Source organism: Daucus carota, chromosome 1, assembly GCF_001625215.2.
Source record: "Daucus carota subsp. sativus chromosome 1, DH1 v3.0, whole genome shotgun sequence".
Classification (NCBI taxonomy): domain Eukaryota; kingdom Viridiplantae; phylum Streptophyta; class Magnoliopsida; order Apiales; family Apiaceae; genus Daucus; species Daucus carota.
Genome location: NC_030381.2, coordinates 2,633,717 through 2,655,801, shown reverse-complemented (window position 1 = coordinate 2,655,801; position 22,085 = coordinate 2,633,717). Strand labels below are relative to the sequence as shown.

General features: G+C 31.9%; 1 protein-coding gene and 1 long non-coding RNA gene across 7 annotated transcripts; one reads left to right on the top strand and one right to left on the bottom strand.

Moving 5' to 3' along the window:
- Window positions 1-45: 45 nt before the first annotated feature.
- On the bottom strand, window positions 46-4,104 carry LOC108226486 (pectin acetylesterase 8). Of its 4 annotated transcripts, none has more exons than XM_017401488.2 (14): window positions 3,918-4,010; window positions 3,644-3,750; window positions 2,698-2,855; window positions 2,522-2,604; window positions 2,161-2,290; window positions 2,000-2,079; window positions 1,787-1,873; window positions 1,570-1,694; window positions 1,403-1,463; window positions 1,210-1,263; window positions 1,054-1,131; window positions 767-872; window positions 504-649; window positions 46-418 (listed from the first exon to the last, which is right to left on the bottom strand). In XM_017401488.2, the coding sequence occupies exons 2-14, from the start codon at window positions 3,685-3,687 to the stop codon at window positions 290-292; spliced, it is 1,281 nt and encodes a 426-aa protein (XP_017256977.1). In that variant the 5' UTR covers window positions 3,688-3,750; window positions 3,918-4,010; the 3' UTR covers window positions 46-289. The 4 variants fall into 4 exon arrangements, with proteins under 4 accessions (XP_017256977.1, XP_017257049.1, XP_063946194.1 ...); XM_017401560.2 differs by having other exon boundaries at window positions 2,722-2,855; window positions 3,918-4,008; XM_064090124.1 differs by lacking the exon at window positions 3,644-3,750 and having other exon boundaries at window positions 2,722-2,855; window positions 3,918-4,104.
- Window positions 4,105-17,724: 13,620 nt separating this feature from the next.
- On the top strand, window positions 17,725-21,019 carry LOC108215000 (uncharacterized). 3 transcript variants are annotated; one of them, XR_001805849.2, is made up of 10 exons: window positions 17,725-18,275; window positions 18,598-18,689; window positions 18,903-18,965; window positions 19,113-19,214; window positions 19,299-19,365; window positions 19,471-19,725; window positions 19,859-20,029; window positions 20,136-20,228; window positions 20,329-20,447; window positions 20,542-21,019. It is a non-coding gene; the product is annotated as an uncharacterized LOC108215000 (long non-coding RNA). The 3 variants fall into 3 exon arrangements; XR_001805848.2 differs by having other exon boundaries at window positions 19,113-19,164; window positions 20,136-20,447; XR_001805847.2 differs by having other exon boundaries at window positions 20,136-20,447.
- The last annotated feature ends 1,066 nt before the right edge of the window (window positions 21,020-22,085 follow it).

Here is a 22,085-nt window from a genome sequence, read left to right as displayed (position 1 = left end):
CAATTTATAGAATATATCATAAGATAACAGTATGATTACTGCACATTTGCACCGAAAAAGAAATTAATATATAAGTTGAACACAATAGTAACTGATTGTCAGAATCAAACAACTGATTACAGAAGAGAAAACAAGCACCAAATCACAATTTGTGATTTTGTTGATTATTCTATAATTTTGATGAATCATATATCTTTCTTTCCTATTCCCGCCTTTATTTTCCAGACTATACTTGAATTTATTAAAAAAAATTATCACCCAGGAACTATACCTTCAATGCAATATGTACCTATATATCAGGGTGCTCGGTTGGATCAAAAATCGAATTGTGACAACTTTTGTCACAAGGGTATGGACAATCAATCTTTTGAAATGGACTTCGATCAGAATACCAGTCCCCAACTGCCTTTGCAATTGTCTGCAATATCAGGTTCATAGACAAAACAGAATTCACTTGATATGTTGCGGAACATAGAAAACAGAATCGAAGCAGAGATTATCACCTTATTAAATAACATTGGAGATCCATTCATAAGCCATGTCTCCTGCAGTTCTGTTTGGCAGTGGGAATAGCAAGAGTTCAAAAACATCCCTCTAGATGTAGAGCTGCCTACCGGAGGCACAGTATGCAAAAACTGCAACCTGTATTCTGTAACAATAGGACTAATATCATACTGTATATTTTAAGCACATCGTGATTTCATATGGAAAATTTGGACCCAACTGTATGTAACATAAAGAGTACAAGTAGTTCATAGTAATATACCCTGCATCAATTTAAGTTGGGCCGGGGAGCAATTATTAATATTAAGCTTGCATTTGAGCCAGGTGCCATGAGGATCAGCAACACCAGGAACCAAAATGTTCTTTATCTGCATGTTTGAAATGAAAGTAAGAGCTAAGGATTACTCGATGAACAATGTTTAACTAACACAATGGAGGCAGGTCAATTCCCAAAGAAATTTTAAACAGAAGAGCTGATGCATGTGTGTGCTGTGTAGCAATAAATATTGCTGAGTACAATATCTGTATAATAACCATAAGATATCTAACCTGCCATGAATCATAGGCCGCGTTGACCAAAAATAGTGGTGTTTTGATTTGTTGCACTGTATATTGAGGGAAAAAGCACTGCAATTTTAATTTTAATTTTTGCTAAGCACTGGCAACAAGCAAAGAGGCAGAAAATTTAAAATTGATCACTCTTACCAAACCCGGTCTGCCTTGTGAAGTGCAAGATGTAGGCAAGTGCCTTGCCGATCCCTGAAGCAAAGAAAATATACAATCAGGATTACAACACAGAGTACCTGCCTACTATAGACCGTGGATAACAACCTCAACAAGCATTAGAGCCTCATTATATTATAATAAATTATCACGTTGCAAAAAGAGAAATTCATACATGTGTCCTGACAACATCATCATAAAAAGCTTCGATATGCGGTGCTCCAGAGATATCCTTGCTGTATAAAGTACAAATTGTTGAAAGAGGCAAAGATAGAAGTGAGATATTTTGCATTCCAAGAACTATAGTAAAGGATATAAACAAGTTCCGCGACAAATTCTTACGCATTAATGAAGTAACCTGCATCAGCTAGGCATTTTACTTTAGCACTCATGGGTACAAGAGCTCGGAATGTATCACAAAGCAATATAGAAGTCAATCCACCAGCTGAACAGCCAGAAAGTATTGCCTATACCATTAAAGGATTAAAGAGTTAAAGAGAACAATTAAAAGACTAAAAGGAAAGGGGAATGAAGGAATTACATGTTAGCTGGTGCATACATTTTTAGCATTCTTCATCCCTTTCGCTAATAATTCCTCAATAACAGCAAGAAAAATCCTATGCCCTCTGAAGTGAAGATTAGTAGCCTAAATAAAAGATTATAAGTACCCTCAGTTCAAGTTATTTACCTAGCATTTACAACATGTTTATAATATTTTTGTGCATCGTACTCTCCAAAATACGTAATTAATAACAAAAATTGTAAAACTTACAAGATTAACGGCGTCCAAATCTCCGGTAAATGATGCTCCATCACAATACCTAACCTTAATTCTGTTCCAGTTGTAGAAGTCTAGACACAGAAGGAATAGTTTATTAAAAAGAATGGGCACCTCAAATGAAATCAACCCATTTAAACGATAGATGTATGAACCTGGATTAAAACTAGCTCTATTGTTAAGAATTCCTGAAAATGCAAGCAGTTTAGGCATTGCCTTGGAAGAACCCAAGCGGGTGTTCTTACGAGCAAGGCAAGTTGTCACATTGTTGCACCATCCTCCTCCCTGATAACTCCACACATATATTTTCTTAGATATTATCCATAAGTATTTGATTTCTATTGAAATCCCACAACATGATTTATTTTTTTTCTTGAATCAATCTGTTCTTTGTCAAAGTTCATTCAGCAAATTATAATGATATTATCTTTTCATCAAAAGAACAGTGTAAAGATGTAGTATTCTTCGTCATAATAATCAAATTAAGATTAAATTGTCATAATAGGATTTCCAAACCTCTATGTGGACCAGCCAATTGTTAATTCCAGTTCCGAAACCCTTGTCCATATGGTAAGCTGGTGGGCTACCATCCAGGCATACTGTAAATATAATTACATAATCATGTCAAAAAAATTGCAATCAACCAAACTTATATATCATCAAAAATAAAAAAATTGAAACAAATTACAAACTTGATACATTTTTCTTCATTTCACCTGCTCCTTTTGCTACAGCACTCTGTAGATAAGTAATATTAACAAAGAGGCCATCAACTTTAAGCAATATCAGCGCGGAAACTAACGTGTGCAACAACTGGCATAATTTTGCATTCACCATTCTCCTCTCGTAACTAAAGAGTAAATGTAATATGAGAATTGTTAAGGAAATGACACTAACAAAAAACGCATAAACCAAGATATATAAGAGTATTAAAATGCTACCAACATCCAGATTTGAAGATCAGTAATAGACCAAGTCATGGCATGAATACCGAAACATTCAAGATGCCACAAACTAACTAATAACAAGTGGATATTTTTAGTCCTGATACTATAACTCTTTAGAAATACGATCTGCCTCAAATTTTCCCCAAAGAAGAACTATTGACTGTAATTACCTAATGATAGCGAATACATCTTAAACATATCACACAAGTTCTAAATCTAACATATTTGGGAGTTTCGCTGATTCATAGCTGAGCAATAACCAAAATGTGCAATACCCTGATGGCCTAATAATTAATGAACTCGATAAATTACAAATTATAGCCGAAATCCATGTCCATATCCAGCAACTAAGGAAAAACCAGCTTGTAACATCACTAGTATATTAAAAAACTACTCAAAGTGGTAATTTAAAAAAAAAAACTAGAAGAGTTATCACTCATCATCATTTTCCATATTGGAACAATGAATAGGACCTTCAAATTAAATTCATATGACAACTTCACAAAAATAGTATCATTTTTAAATGTACTTCCAAAATCTAAAGATCAAAATCTTCCCCATTTTACCGCGAAAACCATGATGCAACTCCAGCATATACTATTAGTAAAACATCCTCAATGAATAAACAAAATACTCACAATCAATATCTTCTTAAATTCTTCAAGAATTGTCATTTTTTTCAAAACCTCACCATGGATACAAACAATAGGACCTCAATTCACATGACAGCTTCATATTACTGTTATCACTTTCAAATGCACTTACAAAATCCAAAGATCAAAACTTTCCCATTTTACCCTACAAACAATAATGCAACTCCAAATTAACACAGTAACTCCAATGCCATTGTGTTCATATCCACTACATTTCATCAAAATCAACATTTTTACCAACATGGGCAGCAAAATTTCAAGAAAATCAATAAAGGGCAATACAGAAAACAAGAAGATCAAAAGAAAAACTACCTGAAAGGAGAAATGGGAAAGCTTGTATGCCTCCAAAGCTAGCAGCTCACTTGGCTTTTGATGAAAATGGCTTTTTTTTTTATTAAGGAATGAACCAATGAGAGAGAGACATAGATTGTGTATTTGTGTTTATATACATACATTATTTATGGGTATAGACACAGAAGCCAAGAAACGACCGACACTCATTCACTCCCTCCTTGATTTCTGCTGTTTAAAATAACAAGATCAGTTTAAAATAAAATTACGGAGAATGTTTAAATTTTGGGAAATTTGTAAAATATTCATATTTTTGAATTTTTTTCGAAAAAATAGGGTCAAAATTGTTGTATAGGTAGACCGTAGACAGGTAGTTGCAACTGTGTTCCAACGTGATTATATTTAATGTTATAACTGTTTTGAACGGTGTTTTTAGAAAAATTATGATATTTTGGTATTTATGAAAAACAACCCTGGAATTATTTGATTTGTCAAACTTTATTTCTAAATTTATTAAACTTTTTTTTTGACAGATCTAAATTTATTAAACTTGTTTAGTTGTTTTCCAATATAAGTCAGGAGTTCAAATAAGTCGGCGTCAAAATATAAAATCAATACTCTTCCTGTAGTGATCACATTTTAAGTTTAACCACAGGTACAATAGTAGTATAGTTAGACTTAACCCAGATGTTCAATTCATATATCAAATTAAAATTTAGATTTAAATTTTAATTTGATTCCTTATTTAAAAAATAACTATATTTGCATAATTTTTTTAATAAATTAAAATGCTTATTAATAGGTCATAGACAATAATTCCGATGATTCGGGTAAACGTATCCCCTCTTATTCCTAGCATATGTTTCACCCAGTATTAAGGCCTAGCAAACCGAACCGAAACGAAGTGGAATAACCGAACCGAACCGTCGAAATTCGGTCCGGTTTGGTTTGGAATTTTTTAAAACTCCGGTTAGGTCGGTTTTCGGTTTTAACCGAACTAAAAGTTCGGTTCGGTCCGGCTTCCGAAAATCATTAATTCGGTTTAACCGAAATATATTTTATATATATATATATATATATATATATATATATATTATATAGGGGAGGGTTCTGGTACATACTTACAAACTACAAACTTTTTTTGTTCAACACATATATAACTTGAGTTCAACATTTTTTAAAGATATTTTGATGAACATCGATTAAAATTGTGTTGGAAAAGTACATAAACTAATTTTTCAATGCAAGAACTAAGTAAAACGTATTATATAACCAATATTTATCTTTCTAGATCCTACCCAGACCCCAAAGATATAGTTTAAGCATCATTATAGATATATTCAACACAATGATAATCAATGTTCTACACCCAATGTTGAACCTAATTTAGAAATGTGTTGAATGCACAATTTATCTGTACATTATTTTTAAATTTATGATGTTTTTTCAATTATTTTCAACATAGATACTTTCGATAACTAAGGATTAACATGTTGGGAGAATAAAAAAAATTCCAAAAAAAAGTTTGTAACTTAAAAATTTTTTTATTAATAGGACCCTGAGTGTAGTTAAATCCGAATCGCCCATTTTGATCCCCTCCAACGATGATTTGTCTCGACTTCTGATTGTTGTTTGGGAAGTTTCGGTTGGATTCTGCAACTGCCAACAATGTATCAGTTAAGAGTTAAGACTAAAGAGGGTTACTAGATTTGTAAATGTAAAAGCAACCATATTGGTATTCTGGCTTCTGCTATGGAATGTAACTTTGAGAAGTACTTGGTAAACTTCAGATGAGTTGAAATGAGAGGAGCTCACTGATGATGATTTATATAACAAGGGAGAGAAAGAAATTCAACAAAGAGAAAGTCAGAACTTACCATAAAACTTTGGACTAATATTTCAAATTCTCAACCATTCATCAATTTGCATTTTTCTTTGATTACATTCCGACTTTGATATGCATTCATGAGAATTCTGCTTGCTGTTTTTGTTCAGTGTAAGTTTGATAAAGAATAAACTCTCTGTATTAACCACTTTAGTTGTATTTTTTTTATTTTCGATGAAGTATTTTTTTAAATATAAAGTTCGGTTTTAACCGAATCGAAAAAACCGAATATTTTCGTTTCGGTTCGGTTCGATTTGAAAGACGATCGATTCGATTACCAAAACATGAAAGTTCAGTTTTCGGCTATTTCGGTTTGATTCGGTTTTCGATCGAACCGACCGTTTGCTCACCCAACCCAGTATTCATATAATTTTAGCATCCTCCTATATATCAGCATGACATCTTGGATTGTGGCAAGTTTTATTGAAAAGTAAAACAAAATACAAACGAACAAAATTGTACAATAATAGTCCATAAAATAAAATTATACAGAACAACATGTTACGAAATGTGGGTGTAACACGGTGCTCTTTCACCAATGGTGTACCGCTAGCTCAGTGTTAAATATTGTGGAAAGATTAACATGTGATTCAAATGACACTATGTAGTTGAATGTCACAAGGTTTGTACAAGGTCAAAAGTGATTAAAACACAAATATGTTGTTGATCTTGTAACAATAAAATTATGATAGAGGATTCCATAACATTTGATTTTGTGTTTTTTAGTGTCATTCAATGCAATGTCTATGAAATTAATTCTGCCCATTTTCGCGAGTTAATTCAATAATAAAAATTTATATGAGATAATCATGATTCTTAACTTAAATTATTTATGATGAAGCTTATACATATAAATATATCAATTTCAACCAATCGCTTGACTATGTTTCCACAAAATTTATATTAATCAGTTATATGATTTATTTTATACTTGTTCAACTTTCGTATGGTTTTTCATTATTTAATTTGATTCTTCCTTTTTTTAAAAATATAGATAATATTGAAATGTTTATTAAAATATTTTAAATAATGTTCCATGACGTGACATTGTGAATATTTTTTAATTATTATGGTAAACATGAATTAAAAATTTATTAAACTTCTAATCAATTATAATTTCTAGGATTAATCGTGTTTAAATATTTTTTACCATATTTATATATGTTAATAAAAATTGTGAAAAATTCATATTAGATTATTACATATAAGTTGTAAAAAAATTAATTAATACTCCCTCCGTAACATAGAGCTATATGCACGAGGTATGTCACGGAGGATAAACTTTTATCCAAGTAAAAATAAGAAAAGTTGATAAAGTGATGTGACCAACTAATATTTAAATATATAAAGTGGGTGTAGCGTGCTGAAAGTGGTGGAATCAACTAATATTTAATATATAAGGCTAGTTTAGTGGAAGAAAGTAGTGAATGTAATTTTATATTAATAAAATTTTATTTGAAATATATATAATTGAGTGAAACATTAATAAAAAAATCGTACAGATACGAATGAGACAGAAAGAACAGGAGACTTAGGGCAAATCCAACAATGGTCTAAAGGTCCAAATTTGGGTCGGTTTCGGTCTAAATCCACCCAACATTGGCCTAAATCTTGGTCCAAATTTAGGCCGGTCAACAGTACCGGTCTAAATTTAGACCGGCACTATTCACCGGCCTAAATCTTTTTAATAATATAATAATAACTTTTTATTTTTTGTATATTTAGTTAATTAAATGATTTTATGTTAATATAATTATTAAATATTTATAAATTATATTTAATATATTTTACTTAAATAATCATATATATTAATTATAAAATATAATAAAATTAAATAATCTTAATATAATTCAAATTAACAACACATTAAAATGCTCGATTTCAATAATTTCTTGGACTATTGAGATGCGTTAATTTAGTATTTGTGGGAACAATATAATAATCCGGAGTAGTATTGAATATTTGTAAATTTTATTTTAGTTAATTCAATAAAATGTTAAGTTTTCCTTTATTTTCTTTGTTTAAATTTAGTGCTTTACTAATCTAATGAATTTATTGAGTTTAATATTAATATGAAATCTTATATTATTGTTAAAAAGATTAGAATAATAATATAAAAATTGTTAGAAGAATAAAATATTGATGTATGAATTTAGACCAAAATTTAGGCCAAACTATTGGAATGAGGAGATGGTTCGGTATAAATTTGGATCAAGATTTAGGTCAAAAACTAGTTCCACGGTTGGAGACGGCTTTAGGGCCTGTTTGGGAACCCAAAGCAGCTTCTGCTTCTGATTTCTGCTTTTCTTGACTCGTTTGTGTGTAAAGAAGTATAAGCACTTTTAAGAAGCTGTGAAGAGTTTGTCTCTCACAGCTTCTGTTTCTTTTCCAAATATTTTATTAACTTATTTACTTCTATCCTCTACTCCACTTCTTTATTTTAAGTAGTAATTATTTCAAGTTTGGGCAAACGGTCCTTAATATTGATTCACACAGGGGTGAAGCAGTAAAATAGTCCAATCAAGAGCTGTCATATAAAATGGGACCCATTACGTATATCTTGCGGCGCCACTCGGTTTTCTTTCTAGGACGGGTAGCATTATCGTGACATTCCTTTACTGTACTCCCTCCGTCCCAGTGAATTGTATACAGTTTCCTTTTTGGGACGTCCCATCAATTGTATACATACCTAAAATAGTAAATTTTTATAATATAAAATATTACTCCCTCCGTCCCAATTCTTTTGGCTTGTTTGACTTTTTATGGTCAAACTGACCAAATTTTGACTGATAATAACTAATTATTCTTATATGATTTTCAAAATCCGAAACATACATCTTAAAGTAGAACAAATGTAGATTTTGGTAATATATTTTTTATAATCTTTTTCAATGATTTAATATATATAAATTTCAGTCAAAGTTTGGTCAATTTGACCATAAAAAGTCAAACAAGCCAAAAGAATTGGGACGGAGGGAGTATTACACCCACTACTTTCTTCCACTATCTTCATTTTATAATAATAAAAACACTATTACACCCACTACTTTCCTCCACTATCCCAAATCTATTATTAAAAATAAATGGGTCTCACCACTTCACCTACTTTTCATCTAACTTTACTCATTTCTTACCATTTTTCTTGGTCTCCGTATCCCAACCATTTGTATACAAATGATTGGGACGGAGGGAGTAAAGGTTTGGACCTTCCATCTATGACGGCTTTCTTTTTTATTTTAAATATCGCATTCCTACCAGAAATTAAACCCAAATTGTGCACCTATACATGTAATTTCACAGTCGTCTTATCACTGGATTATGCAGATACAAGATCAGTTTGATAAGCTCCTCTCGTGAGATTTAACACAGGTGATACTTAAAACATGGATCACTTTGTACGAGAGAAAGGTCCCTATGTTATAATTTTCTGATGTAGTGTCCAAATATGAGAGTTAGAAAAAATGATCCTAAATATCATATATTAATATTAAATAATCAAATATTTTGATTTTTAAAGAAAACACTACATTTTTTCTGTGATTTCCCCGATCAAACTAGAGATCACCAAAGAACCAGGCATTTTGTTGTATTTAAGTCTAAAAATCCCTATTGAATATAACAATGATATATAATTTTAGTATGAATGTTATATTAAATAGTATTTAGAGTTTCAAAATGCTAGACAATCCGATTTTAAAAACTAAAAAAAAAATAAACACGACATTCTCTAGGATTTTAAATTGCAAAATGATACTTGTTTTCATCTTCTCTACTAGTAGTGTGGTATTTAGGGTCTTATCCTTAAAAATGTAATATCAAAGTTCATTCTCATAGCAATTTAGAATTCTGACTTCCCATCATCCCTAATATTTTCATAAATTATAAAGACAAAATAATATCAAAAAATGAACGCTCATGATCCAATCTCTATTCCTAATAATATCTCAAATTAAGTGAGCTTTTAAGAGTATCAAAGAGTATAAAATTCTGTTATATTGTTGGATCGGAGGATTGGATGAGCCGGTTATTTGACATAGAAGTTCAATATGATACTCCTTCCATTTCTTTTTAAGTGTCGTATTTTGACTGGGTTTGAATTCCAAATTAAGTGTCAGATTTATATTTTCAAGACAATTGCTTATGTTCTCAATACAAGTGGAATATTCTTTTTACTTCAATATCCTTACCTTTGAAACTCTCATTGAAATTTATTCATGGTTGATGGACAAAATTGAAAAAATAAAACTTACATCGATGATAGTATAACTTAATAATTGCACATCTTGATAATTGTGTCAAGTCAAAAAATGAAAATTAAAATAGAATGGAACGAGTAACAAGTTAATAATAAAAATACATTTTCTCTCTTACGGTCACCATCAGTGTCGACTCAATTACCACTTTAATTCTGAACACATCAATTGATTGCAACTCAACAAAGAACATGGGCTTTCCGGGAAGAAAAAAAAAAGAACATTGACTTTATTGCTTTGGGACGAAGTCAGTTATGATTTTGGAAAATTTACAAGCCACAAAGTGACTTGTCTTTCTGGTGAAGTACATATAATGTGAAGCTGATAAAGAACTCCTGACCACCAGCTGAACGTGAATGGACACAGCTTTAATGACTCCGCCTGCTCGCTTCTCATTGGATTTGAGCTATTCCGTTCGGTTGGATGGAATGAAATCTGATATAAGTGGACGACAAAATGTGAAAAAATATAAGAAAAAAAATAGAAAAATTTATGAGATTTATGTTCCTTTCAAATGTTTGAATAAATTAAAAGACATACGAATATAGATTATGAATGATGCTAATGAAAAATACATATTTCATTCTATTTCCGCCCGAATTTAATTTTTCTGACAAACAGAGGGTTGATGTGAAAGTTAGGTGTTGCCAGACGATAAGGCCAGTTTGCCGATCCTGACAACGACTCCCCGTCACCTACACTAGATTTATATAATTATATTTTACAAAAGTCTCAAAATACATTCAAATAATAAACGTAAATTATCTGACGAGACGGAGAGTAACCTGGTTCGACTTTAAGATCGGCAACGTCAAGCCAACTCGAACAAATCAAGATCTAAAATATTACAGTAAAAGCTAATAACATGTATTATATTAAGATTTGAACTATAAATTTTTCAAAACCAAAATAATAACGATAGCTTCTGCTTGGTCGTGATTAATTAATAATCTCAACAAATTGATTTGACATTATTAATTTATGAAGGTCTTACCGAATATTTGAAAAGATGTAATGCTCTTAAAATATAAAATTTTACTTATATAAAAGTATACTTTACATTATTCTCTTACAAACATATCCCATTCGGTGTAAAAAAGCTTCACTCCCAACCACATCCCAAAGCCATCCCGTAACAACACAAGTCACAACAAATTTTTATATAATATTATGTATGCATGACAAGCATGAGTTATGATTTTTCTAGAGATATACTTCATCTGTGCCATTTAATTTATCACGTTTTCTTTCACTACTCTACACGCACTTCAATGTATATAATCTAAGGGGACGGAGGGGCTAAGTCAAAGGTATTTCGTAACTTTTTTTTCTTTTCAACAAAGTAGGCGGTCGAAATCTTATGACACTACTGACAAATAATATCATACAAAATTAAATTAATTATTTGTCGAGTCTTTGTTGATACATCTAATTGTAAAGTTGCCGACGTGACATCAAAAGGTGTGTGATATTTTAAATTCCTCCGATATTTTATCCTAATATATGATTATAAATATCCTCAGTCATTTTTTTAAAAAATATAATAGGAATACGAGACAAGGAGATTGCATCTCAATATCGAAATATAATAATATTCTAAGCTTATATGTTGCTACTTCATGAGCGGTGCACCCCAAGCTCACTCTACACTAGTGTGACAAGCTGGCATGCAATTCAAATGACACTATATAATCGAGCAACTCAAAACTATAAAAGCTAAAATCACTCTGAAACACAGGAAAAAGAAAAACAATCAAGGCCAACGTTTTGAATATTCCAAGATGTATAAAAAAATCTATGCATCTATATATTCGATATATTCGATTCACAAGTGTTCAATTCCATCAATACTTCAATATGATACATATGGGATTTCTATTATGTATCCAACCAAAGAGATCTCTTATCGTAGATTTCTTTAATTTGTTTAATATTAGTTCTGATTTACTCTTTTATTAAATAAAAAATTATATTATATTCTTATATTTTTTATTTAATTATGGGTTTTTTAAACCTTTTCATCTGTCTTATTAATTAGTTTTATTATTTTATTGTTGGTATGTACTTATTATGTTCTTTTGTATTGTATTTTTTCAGGGCAGGAGAGTGGAGGAAATAATGATACATACTCCGGATTAAAGAAGACATCTCTTTTTAGTCTGTTCTATAATGGGTTAATTATCAAGTTGGTCACTGAAGTGGGCTTAATGTATCAAATTGGTCACTGAACTCAAAACGGTATCAAGATGGTCACTAAAGTCACCATAAATATCAAACAAGTACCTTCAAATATGAGTTCAAGCAGTAAAAATATTATTTATAAAGTTTCACATTATTTTTAAACTATATTTTATTATATAGTTATTTTCTTTGTTTTAATTAAAAATAAATAATAAATAAACTTAATAAAATCTAAATATATTATCATAAATATTAGAATTCATAACCTTTTATTTCATTTTGATAACATTCAAAAATAATGTGTAGAACTTTATAAATAATATTTTTACTACTTGAACTTATATTTCAAGGTACCTGTTTGATATTTATGGCCACTTCAGTGACCATCTTGATACCGTTTTGAGTTCAGTGACCAATTTGATACATTAAGCCCACTTCAGTGACTAACTTGATAATTAACCCGTTCTTATAATCGATGTAATTTTTGTGGGGCACTCTTTTTCCCCTTGAGTTTTTTCCCACAGGGTTGTATTCTTGAAGGGTTTTAACGAGACCCTTTTTTGTGGGTTATCTCTTCTGACTTGAAAGGTTATGTTATCTAAGCATCCGGAGTATGTACATACTTTCGGTTAGATGATATACCTTCTTGAACGAAAAAACTCTGTCCATCCAGATTTGTAACTTTCCATCTTGGTTTAATACAATCGTTTTTTGTGGAAGAAAAAAAAAGGTATCCAAGGAAAACATCTATATTACAAATATTAAAGTTCTGGTTCCGTTTAACACGGGTTATAAAACAGCACATATATAACTCAAGCACCTATAAACTTTTTATTTATTTGCATATTCTCATAAACTTTTTATTTATTTGCCTATTCCCAAGTATTTGTTATCAACAAAATTTTATTTATTTGCATATTCCCATAAACTTTTTATTTATTTGCATATTCCCAAGTATTTCTTATCAACAAAATCTTACAAGATTAATTGCCCCTGTTAAAATAACGTCATTTTATAAAATAATAGAATTATTTTATTTTCTCCAATATTTTATTCCGATATAATATAAAAATACCCCAGATATAAGCACACATAATCAATAGCCCATGTAATATAGGACTCCGTGTTACAAACTGTGTGGGCATATATCTCGTGCTTCATGAATGGCGCAACACTATCTCATCTTAAAATAAATGTGAAGACGTTGCATGTATTTCAAATGCTACAATGTCCATAATAAATTGTGACGAAAATTTCACTGAAAGAATAGTAAATTATGTAAAATTACACATAATTTTACAAATAAATATATAAATAAAATATCTATACTATAAAGCGTAGAAGTCAATGAATATATAAATAAAATATCTATACTATAAAGCTAGAAGTCTGGGGCTTCTGTATCTTGTGAGAATGAAAATCATGAACGAAACTGAGGATTATGAAAACGGGAATGACTTGGTATCCAAAGATGCGGAAAAATGATTTACCTTAAAAAAAATGATGTTCCCATTCCATACAACAAAGCTACAAGTTAAATGTATTTTTTTCTCTATCCCACTCCGGTTAGGAGCTGTCACGCTCCGACATCCATTGAGTACCTTTTTTCATATATAATTCATCCATTGAGTTGTCACGCTCCGACATCCATTAAGTACCTTTTTTCATATATAATTCATCCATGGAGTACCTTGGCAGTCCTGACACTGAAGTTCGAAGAATTAGCGTAGGACTGATTGATTATTTAAAGAAAATGTGAAGAAAGTTGAAGGAGTAAAAAGCAAATAAGATGAACACAAAAATTGTATAAAAAGATCCCTGAAACAGACGAGAAGGCGGAATAAAGAGCATTAATTCCTAAACTAATGAGATCTAACCATGGTTTTAATATGTGAATAAATTGGAAGTCAGAACAGAAGTTATAAACAGATGCTCACAAAATAGTATAAATCGATTTATTTCCATGCTAAACCGAAACTTGACGTGAATTTAGTTGTTACCAGAGAAGAAAGCCAGTTGGCCAATCCACCAAATGCAACTCTTATATCACCCTGACAATGACTCCGGACTCATCGTCACCTACACAAAATGTAGAGAAATATAAGCACTTGAAACAGCAAACAAAATAATCTCCTATTCGGTTCAAAGGTCAGAATGGAGATCATGTTTTCCCTTGATTGAAACAACACAAGCTTGATCATGTTTTGACTTGTATCTGATTCTATTCCATTTGACGACTAAGCATATCTCAATATATTCCACTCGACAGACCACAAGTCCACAATCCAAGCCTCAATTGCAGGACAATATAGTTGACAGAAAAACAATATCGGAAAGGGCTGGGCAGGGCAGGGCTGTGGTCCAAGAAAACACATGGTTTACCAGTTGCCGACTTAAAATCTATAGTATCTTATTTTGTTTTGTTTGTCTGTGTGCATGACTCACGCTTAGAGAAACTAATTCTCCACTCCGCAATGCCACATACAGACAGAATTTCATAGTTGGCCTCAAACCGTTGCAGAGAAGTAACTTTTACATCAGAATCAAATGTATTATCCACTTATTGTATATATTGCCAGAAAAATGGACAAAGGACTACCCATCTGTTAAAACCAGTAAACTAAAGACTAAAGAGTTAGGAGCACAAACCACCTAGCTTATTGGCTAGCAGAACCGATCATTCTTTAAGTTGGGAACAGATTGCTAGTTCAATTGATGTAACTTGTTTTGGAACCTAAAGTAAATATAATCTAGCAATTAATAAGCTACGGGATCGATTAGGACTACTGATACTTACAAACCAAGACCATAATGCACCCTAAAAATGATATCAAAGAAAAAACATGAGTTTTATATATGCTTTTACCAACATAATTTGAAGGCCTGCATTTCAAATTCAGAGAAAGATACACAAGTTGAAGACTGCAAAAATTTAATACAACCATTAACACAGTTCCAGGATCGATTCCGTTGTCGAATAAAACAGAAGAATACGGTCTGTTGATCACAATTAGAATTTTTTAGTTTGACAATTGCTTCAACTTAACCTGTAAATAAACAAGTAAAATCATTCACACCCCAAGGCCGCTCATTCAGTAATCTAGAAAACAAGACAACATACATAGAATGCAAGTGATGACCTAGTGGATTAAGATGCAGGTATACAAGTATATAAATAATAAATGCAACGATTCTGAGAGCAATGCAAGACTAATGTTAGTAAATCAGCACCTTAAAATGACTCAACGTCAGTTTTGCAGGCAATTATAAATTGAATTATCATATTTTTTAGATAATGATCATTACAGTAACAAGAAACAACTAACAGTAATGAAAATTAATCATTTCATGCTCATTCATTCTTCAAATTAATCGTGTGTAAATATTTTTGACCATATTTATATATGTTAATTTAAAATGTGAAGAAATTTAAAAAGTTTTAAAAAGAAATTTAATTAATACTCCCTCCGTAATATGGAGTTATATACCCGAGGCATGACATGGCGGATAAGAAAAATGTAAACATTTAGCGAAATAAAAATAAGAGAAGTGAATAAAGTGATAGGACCCACTAATACTTAAATATATAAAATAGGTGTAGTGAAGAAAGTGGTTGGATCAACTAATATTTAATATATAAAGTTAGTGCTGTGGATGAAAATAGTGAATATAATTTTATATTAATAAAATATTATTTAAAATATGTATAATTGAGTGAAATGTTTCAGAAAAATAATTGTAGCGAAAAAAGCAGAGTAAAATAGTCCAATCAAGAGCTGTCATATAAAATAAAATGGGACCCATTACGTATATCTTGCGGCGCCACTCGGTTTTCTTTCTAGGATACTAGTAGGATGGTAGCATTATCGTGACATTCCTTACCGTAAAGTTTTGAACCTTCCACCTATGACGGCTTTCTTTTTTATTTTAAATATCGCATTCCTAATGGAAATTAAACCCAAATTGTGCACCTATTTATGTAATTTCACATCCGTCTTATCAAACTGATCTTGTATCTCAGTAAGGTTTATACGGGTGATATTTAATAGATTGATCACTTAATAGTATGAGGGAAAGGTGTATGTGGGTGTTTGGGCGGAGCTTAAAAATCTCACTTATGGAGTTTTAAGTTAGGGATAATTAATTTATACGTCCTTGAACTTTGGTCCATTTTTGATTCGCATCCTTGAACTAAGTTTGTCAATTTATGCATCCTCAAACTTTGTAAATTTCCAATTAAGGTCCTTCCGTCAGTTTTTGACTAACGGAAGTTAGTCAATTAGGGTTTTTAATTTGAGGGTTTTCGATTCGTTCATGGATTGATGAAATTGATGGTATGGGAAGTTTCGGGAGATCAAACCGAACAGATTAATGTAGGTTTCAATGATGGAGGATTGCGGGAATGGTGGCAATGTCTCCGCCGGCCGGAAAATGGCCATTGATTCCGGTCATCATTCCGGCAATCCTCCGCCATTGAAACCTACATGAATCTCTTCGGTTTGACCTCCCGAAACTTCCCATACCATCAATTTCAACAATCCATTAACGAGTCGAAAACCCCCAAATTCAAAACCCTAATTACTAACTTCTGTTAGTCAAAAACTGACGGAGGGACCTGAATTGGAAATTTTCAAAGTTTGAGGATGCATAAATTGACAAACTTAGTTCAAGGATGCGAATCAAAAATGGACCAAAGTTCAAGGACGTATAAATTAATTATCCCTTTAAGTTAAAAACACTTATTCGTATTGTTTGTGTAAAAAATCGAGAATTACTTATAAAAAGTTCCTGACTTTTGTTTCATGACTTTTACTTTTTTTTCCAAACACTTTAATCACTTATAAGTTTTAACTAACTTCTAACTTCTATTTCACTTTTTTATTTTAACAAAAAAACACTTATTTTAAGCTCACTTAAACGGCCCCTATATATTATAATTTTTAGATGTAGTGTTCAAAATATGAGAGTAAACATTATTTATTAACAAGCATTTTGAATTTTGAAAAAAAACGCCACATCTTGTTGTATTTAGATCCAGAAACCTCTACGAAACGTAACTCGATCTGACATTTTAGTATGACTGCTATATTAAATAGTATTTAGGGTTTTAAAATACTAAACAATTCGATTTTTTTAAAAAATAAAAGAAAAACAAACACGGCACGATCTATTGCAAAGAAATATTTGTGTTCATTTTCTCAGCAGTGGTATTTAGGGTCCTATCTCTAAAAAAGTATCAACACCCACATAATATCAGAGTTCATGCTCACAGGAGATTTAGAATTTGACTTCCCACTATCGCTGATATTTTCATAAATTATTATAAAATGTGAGAGACAAAATAATACCCCGGAAATGAACGCTCATGATTCATTTTCTACTCTGAATAACATCTAAAAATACGGTGAGTTTTTAGGCGTACTGAAGAGTATAAAATATTATACTCTTTATATTTATATAAAGGTGGTTCTTCCAAAGCTTACGTGGCATGTCTCAAACTCCTCTAATCAGATTCTGTGATTTCCTAGCTTTTTACAAAATCCTACGCTCAATTTTCTCATCCTTCAGCTTAGATTTCTAGACTTTAATCTTTATATTTATATAAAGGAGGTTCTTCCAAAGCTTACGTGGCATGTCTCAAACTCCTCTAATCAGATTCTGTTATTTCCTAGCTTTTTACAAAATCCTACGCTCAATTTTCTCATCCTTCAGCTTAGATTTCTAGACTTTAATATTAATATTAATAAATAAATCCTTTTCTCAAAGCTGAGAAACGTAAAGGGCTAATGAAAGGGTAAATGTCTCTTTACTATCCCTGGTTTAATTTCGCCTCTTTTAGTAATCATATATAACTAGCTACAATTACTGCGAGCAAGTTCTCAAATGATGCTGATCAGGCCACCCAATAGCACCATGATGCTCTTGCACCAATCGAAGGTCGTCCTGCCATTTCCGGGCGCCTGAAATATAGTACCCTCGCCTGCCGAAGGAGGCTGATAGAGACAACAGAAATAGAAAGCGCTCTTCTCTCTGCAGCCGCTCTCTCTTCGTTTTTTCAAGGTACGCTTCTCGCCTGTAAATTAACTAACCCGTGTCTATATGTACGAAGCTTTATATGTGTTGGCAACTATCACCTGTTCGGCAAGTTGCCTGAGAGAAGTTAGTATATATGAATTGTTTGCAATCAAACTTCAGCTTGTTTGTGAAATATTACATTCTTCGCTTAGTTTGGTTTATTGGTTTAGTGGATTTGGAGTTGGATTTTCTGCTGGGCTTGTGATTGGTTATTATCTTTTTATCTACTTCCAACCCCCTGATTTTATTATATGTTATTATATATTTGATTAGTTTTGTTGATGTTTAGCTCTGATTGATTTTTCAGTTGGAATGAATGAAAGAAGGGAGACAGAGGACCGATGATCTATTAATGACACAAAAAACTTGTGTAAATATATTTACTCTCCTTCTTCCATGGTAACTTATTCTCTAAACTATGTCTCAAATATGGTTGGAGTTGGTGTCTTGGTTTGTAGCATTGTTAATATTTTATCATTTGCCTTTTCTGCCATACAATCAGGGTAGCTTGTAACATGGACTGTTACACTCATTTTTGCTATGAAGTTGGCTAATTTGGCTTTTTTTTTTGCTTGTAAACTTAATTTTCTGATGGTTTCAACTTTGTGCCAGGTTTGCTCCCGCTTCAAAAACAGATCCAATTGAGGAGGATAAAAAGATAGCTAGAGCACTAAGGTTTGTATTGTGCAAAGTAGAAACAGACAAGATATCTTTAGTTTTTATAGAACCACTTTTTTATCTGTACTTTTCCGAACTTGTGGGAAGTTATGCATATGAATTATATTATTGAATGTGATGTATGCAACTGAGCATTTCTTTTAGGTTTTTGAAGACTTCAGCATTCGTGTTGCACCATGATAAAGAAATTTAGCCTGTAGGTCATTGCCAACTGTGTTGTTGTAGTAGGAAGACGGAATCTTAAAGGTTTTAGTATATATATATATATATATATATATATATATATATATCTTTGAAATCTGACTATGAGTTTTTTTACCGTTCATGTAGAATACAATTATTTCGATCAAGACAGTTGGAGACCCCTAAATAGCCAACTTCGTATTTTGTCGGTAAAGTGAGTGTCTGCATTTACATTGCCATGTTTCAAATAAGATGTAAATATTTTCCTTCCTGTTCTTTTTTCATACGATATGGTTAATACCCCTTTCCCTTTTGGCAGGATTTTTTCCTGTTGACTTCCCCAACAGCTTAACTTTACAATATAAATTACTGGAAGTTGTGTGGCCCTCCATTCTGTGCGACGTAGCATAAGATATAGGATACTGAAAAGGAAATCTGTCAATGATGAGCAAATAAGTGCGAATAAGACTGCAGTATAGAATAAAGAGTGGGACTCAAGCTAAAAATGCAGCTGACAAGATTTCTTTCAATGTGGCTAAGCCAGACTCGAAATAAGCTTTTTCCGCTCTTTTTGGTACAAGATCATAAGCATGTTTTGTGTGATTTCTTATTCAAACAGCAGATCTTAGAAAAACTTTAAACATGGTGTTGTTTTATTACAGTTATTTATATATTTCATATTTTAATACTTCTCATTTTTGTGGCAGACACATATACCAGGACGACTTGATGCAATTTATGAGAGACGACGAAGCATTGATGATAATAAGTCACTTCAAAGGAGCAAGTGGACGGAAAGGAATTAGCATGAAACAACTGAACAATTGGATGATAATATATCGATTCGTATGGACTGCAAAGACAATTATTATTTTAGTGTATGTCGTAATGCCGGCTGATACAATTTCCTCCTTTTTTAAGTTACTGCACCAATTTATCTTAAGTTGAGCTTTTATCGTGCTCTTCCGTGAACTCTCTCTACAGGTATATACATTCAAGGAGCGAAGAGTCTTGGTATCGTCCTTGATTGATACGAAAGAAACTGTCAATAAATTCTACAAAATATTTAACATCCTTGTAAGCCTAATTATATTCATTATCTGCTGTCTTATAATAAAAGTCTCCGGCATCCAGTTCTTTGTCCTTCTGAGCTCCCAGTTTCTTTTGTGTTTGGAAGCACATGCAAGAGGATGTTCGAAGGGATCATCTTATTATTTGTAGTGCACCCATTGGTGATCGATGCGAAGTTAATGATGTTCAGGTTCTTAAAGAGAAATAGAATATATCTGCATGCATGTATGTGTTTCATATGCCTTCTTGTCAGCAAATCTGTTTCATATGCCTCCTTATCAGTGAATAAGGTTCTGATCTCCATTTTTTATGGCTGCAGTTGGTTGTGGAAGAGATGAGTATGTTGACTACAACTTTTCTGACAGTTGGTATCATACATCATACTGTGAAAGAGCTTTTGAAACATCAATATATCGGAAGCGCTAGAAAGAGTCAAGTACTTTCAGGAGAATCAGGTGCACTAGGCTCTTTTTTTGGAGTAGTTGTGATCTTAGTTGTTTTGCTGTCAGTTTGGTGTAGTAGGGAAGTGGTGTTAGGAATGGCCATGGATATTAGATGGGAATTCTCGAAGCGTGGTTTCAAGTCTGGGAAATCTCAAACACCCTGCGGTTGCTCTTCTTTGTTTTTGCTCAAGTGGAGTTGCACTTTCTTTGTTTTGAATGTGATTCAGATTTTGTGTAGTTGCTTTTTTCTGGAGCTTGGTTTTAAAAGAGGTTTTTGGTTTGTAATTATTTGAGGGGTGCCCACTCTGATATTTATGTATTATATGTTTTCCTTCTTTTTAAAATTATTCGAGGTGTCGTCCTTATCTATTATTGAAAATCAATTAAATTAAAATATAGCTATATGTTTGATTCACTCTTACACTTTTTAAACACAATAAAAGATATCAAAAGTATAATTCATGCAATCTTTTAAGGTGTTACATTTTATGATTTTTAAACTCGCGCGAAGCGCGTTTTTTCCCCTAGTTCTGTTATATTGTTGGATTGAGGATTGGATGAGCCGGTTACTTGACCCAGGAGTTCGATATGGTAACAACTAACAAGTTAATAAAAATACATTTTCTCTCTTACAGTCACCATCAGTGTCGACTCAATTACCACTTTAATCCTAAACAAATCAATTGACTGCAACTCAACAAAGAACATGGGCTTTATTGCTTTGGGACGAAGTCACTTATTATGATTTTGGAAAATTTACAAGCCACAAAGTGACTTGTCTTTCTGGTGAAGTACATATAATGTGAGGCTGATAAAGAACTCCTAACCACCAGCTGAACGTGAATGGACACAGCTTTATTGACTCCCGCCTGCTCGCTTCTCATTGGACCTGAGCTATTCCGATTTCTGTTCGGTTGGATGGAATGGAATCCGATGTAAGTGGATGATAAAATGTGAAAAAATGAAAAGAAAGATAGAAAAAATGTATGAGATTTATGTTCCGCTCAAATATTTGAATAAACTGAAAGACAGACATATATAGATTATGAATGATGCGAATGAAATAATACAAATTTCATTCTATTTCCGTCCGAATTCAATTTTTCTGATAAACGGAGAGTTGATGTGAATGTTAGCTGTTGCCAGTTTGCCAATCCACTTTGGCAACGACTCCGGACTTCCCGTCACCTACACTAGATTTGTAGGAATTGAAAGCACTTAAAAGAGAAAATAAAATACTTCGTCCGTTCATTTTTAGTTGTTACATTTCTATTTTTGCCAATTAAATTGACTGAGTTATGATCAAAAATTATAAGTCACTCCTTCTTTATTTTAAAAAACTAGAAATTACATCTTAAAATAGATTAAAAATTATTTCCGGTGACATATTATTTTTATTTTTTCAATTGATAAAATATTA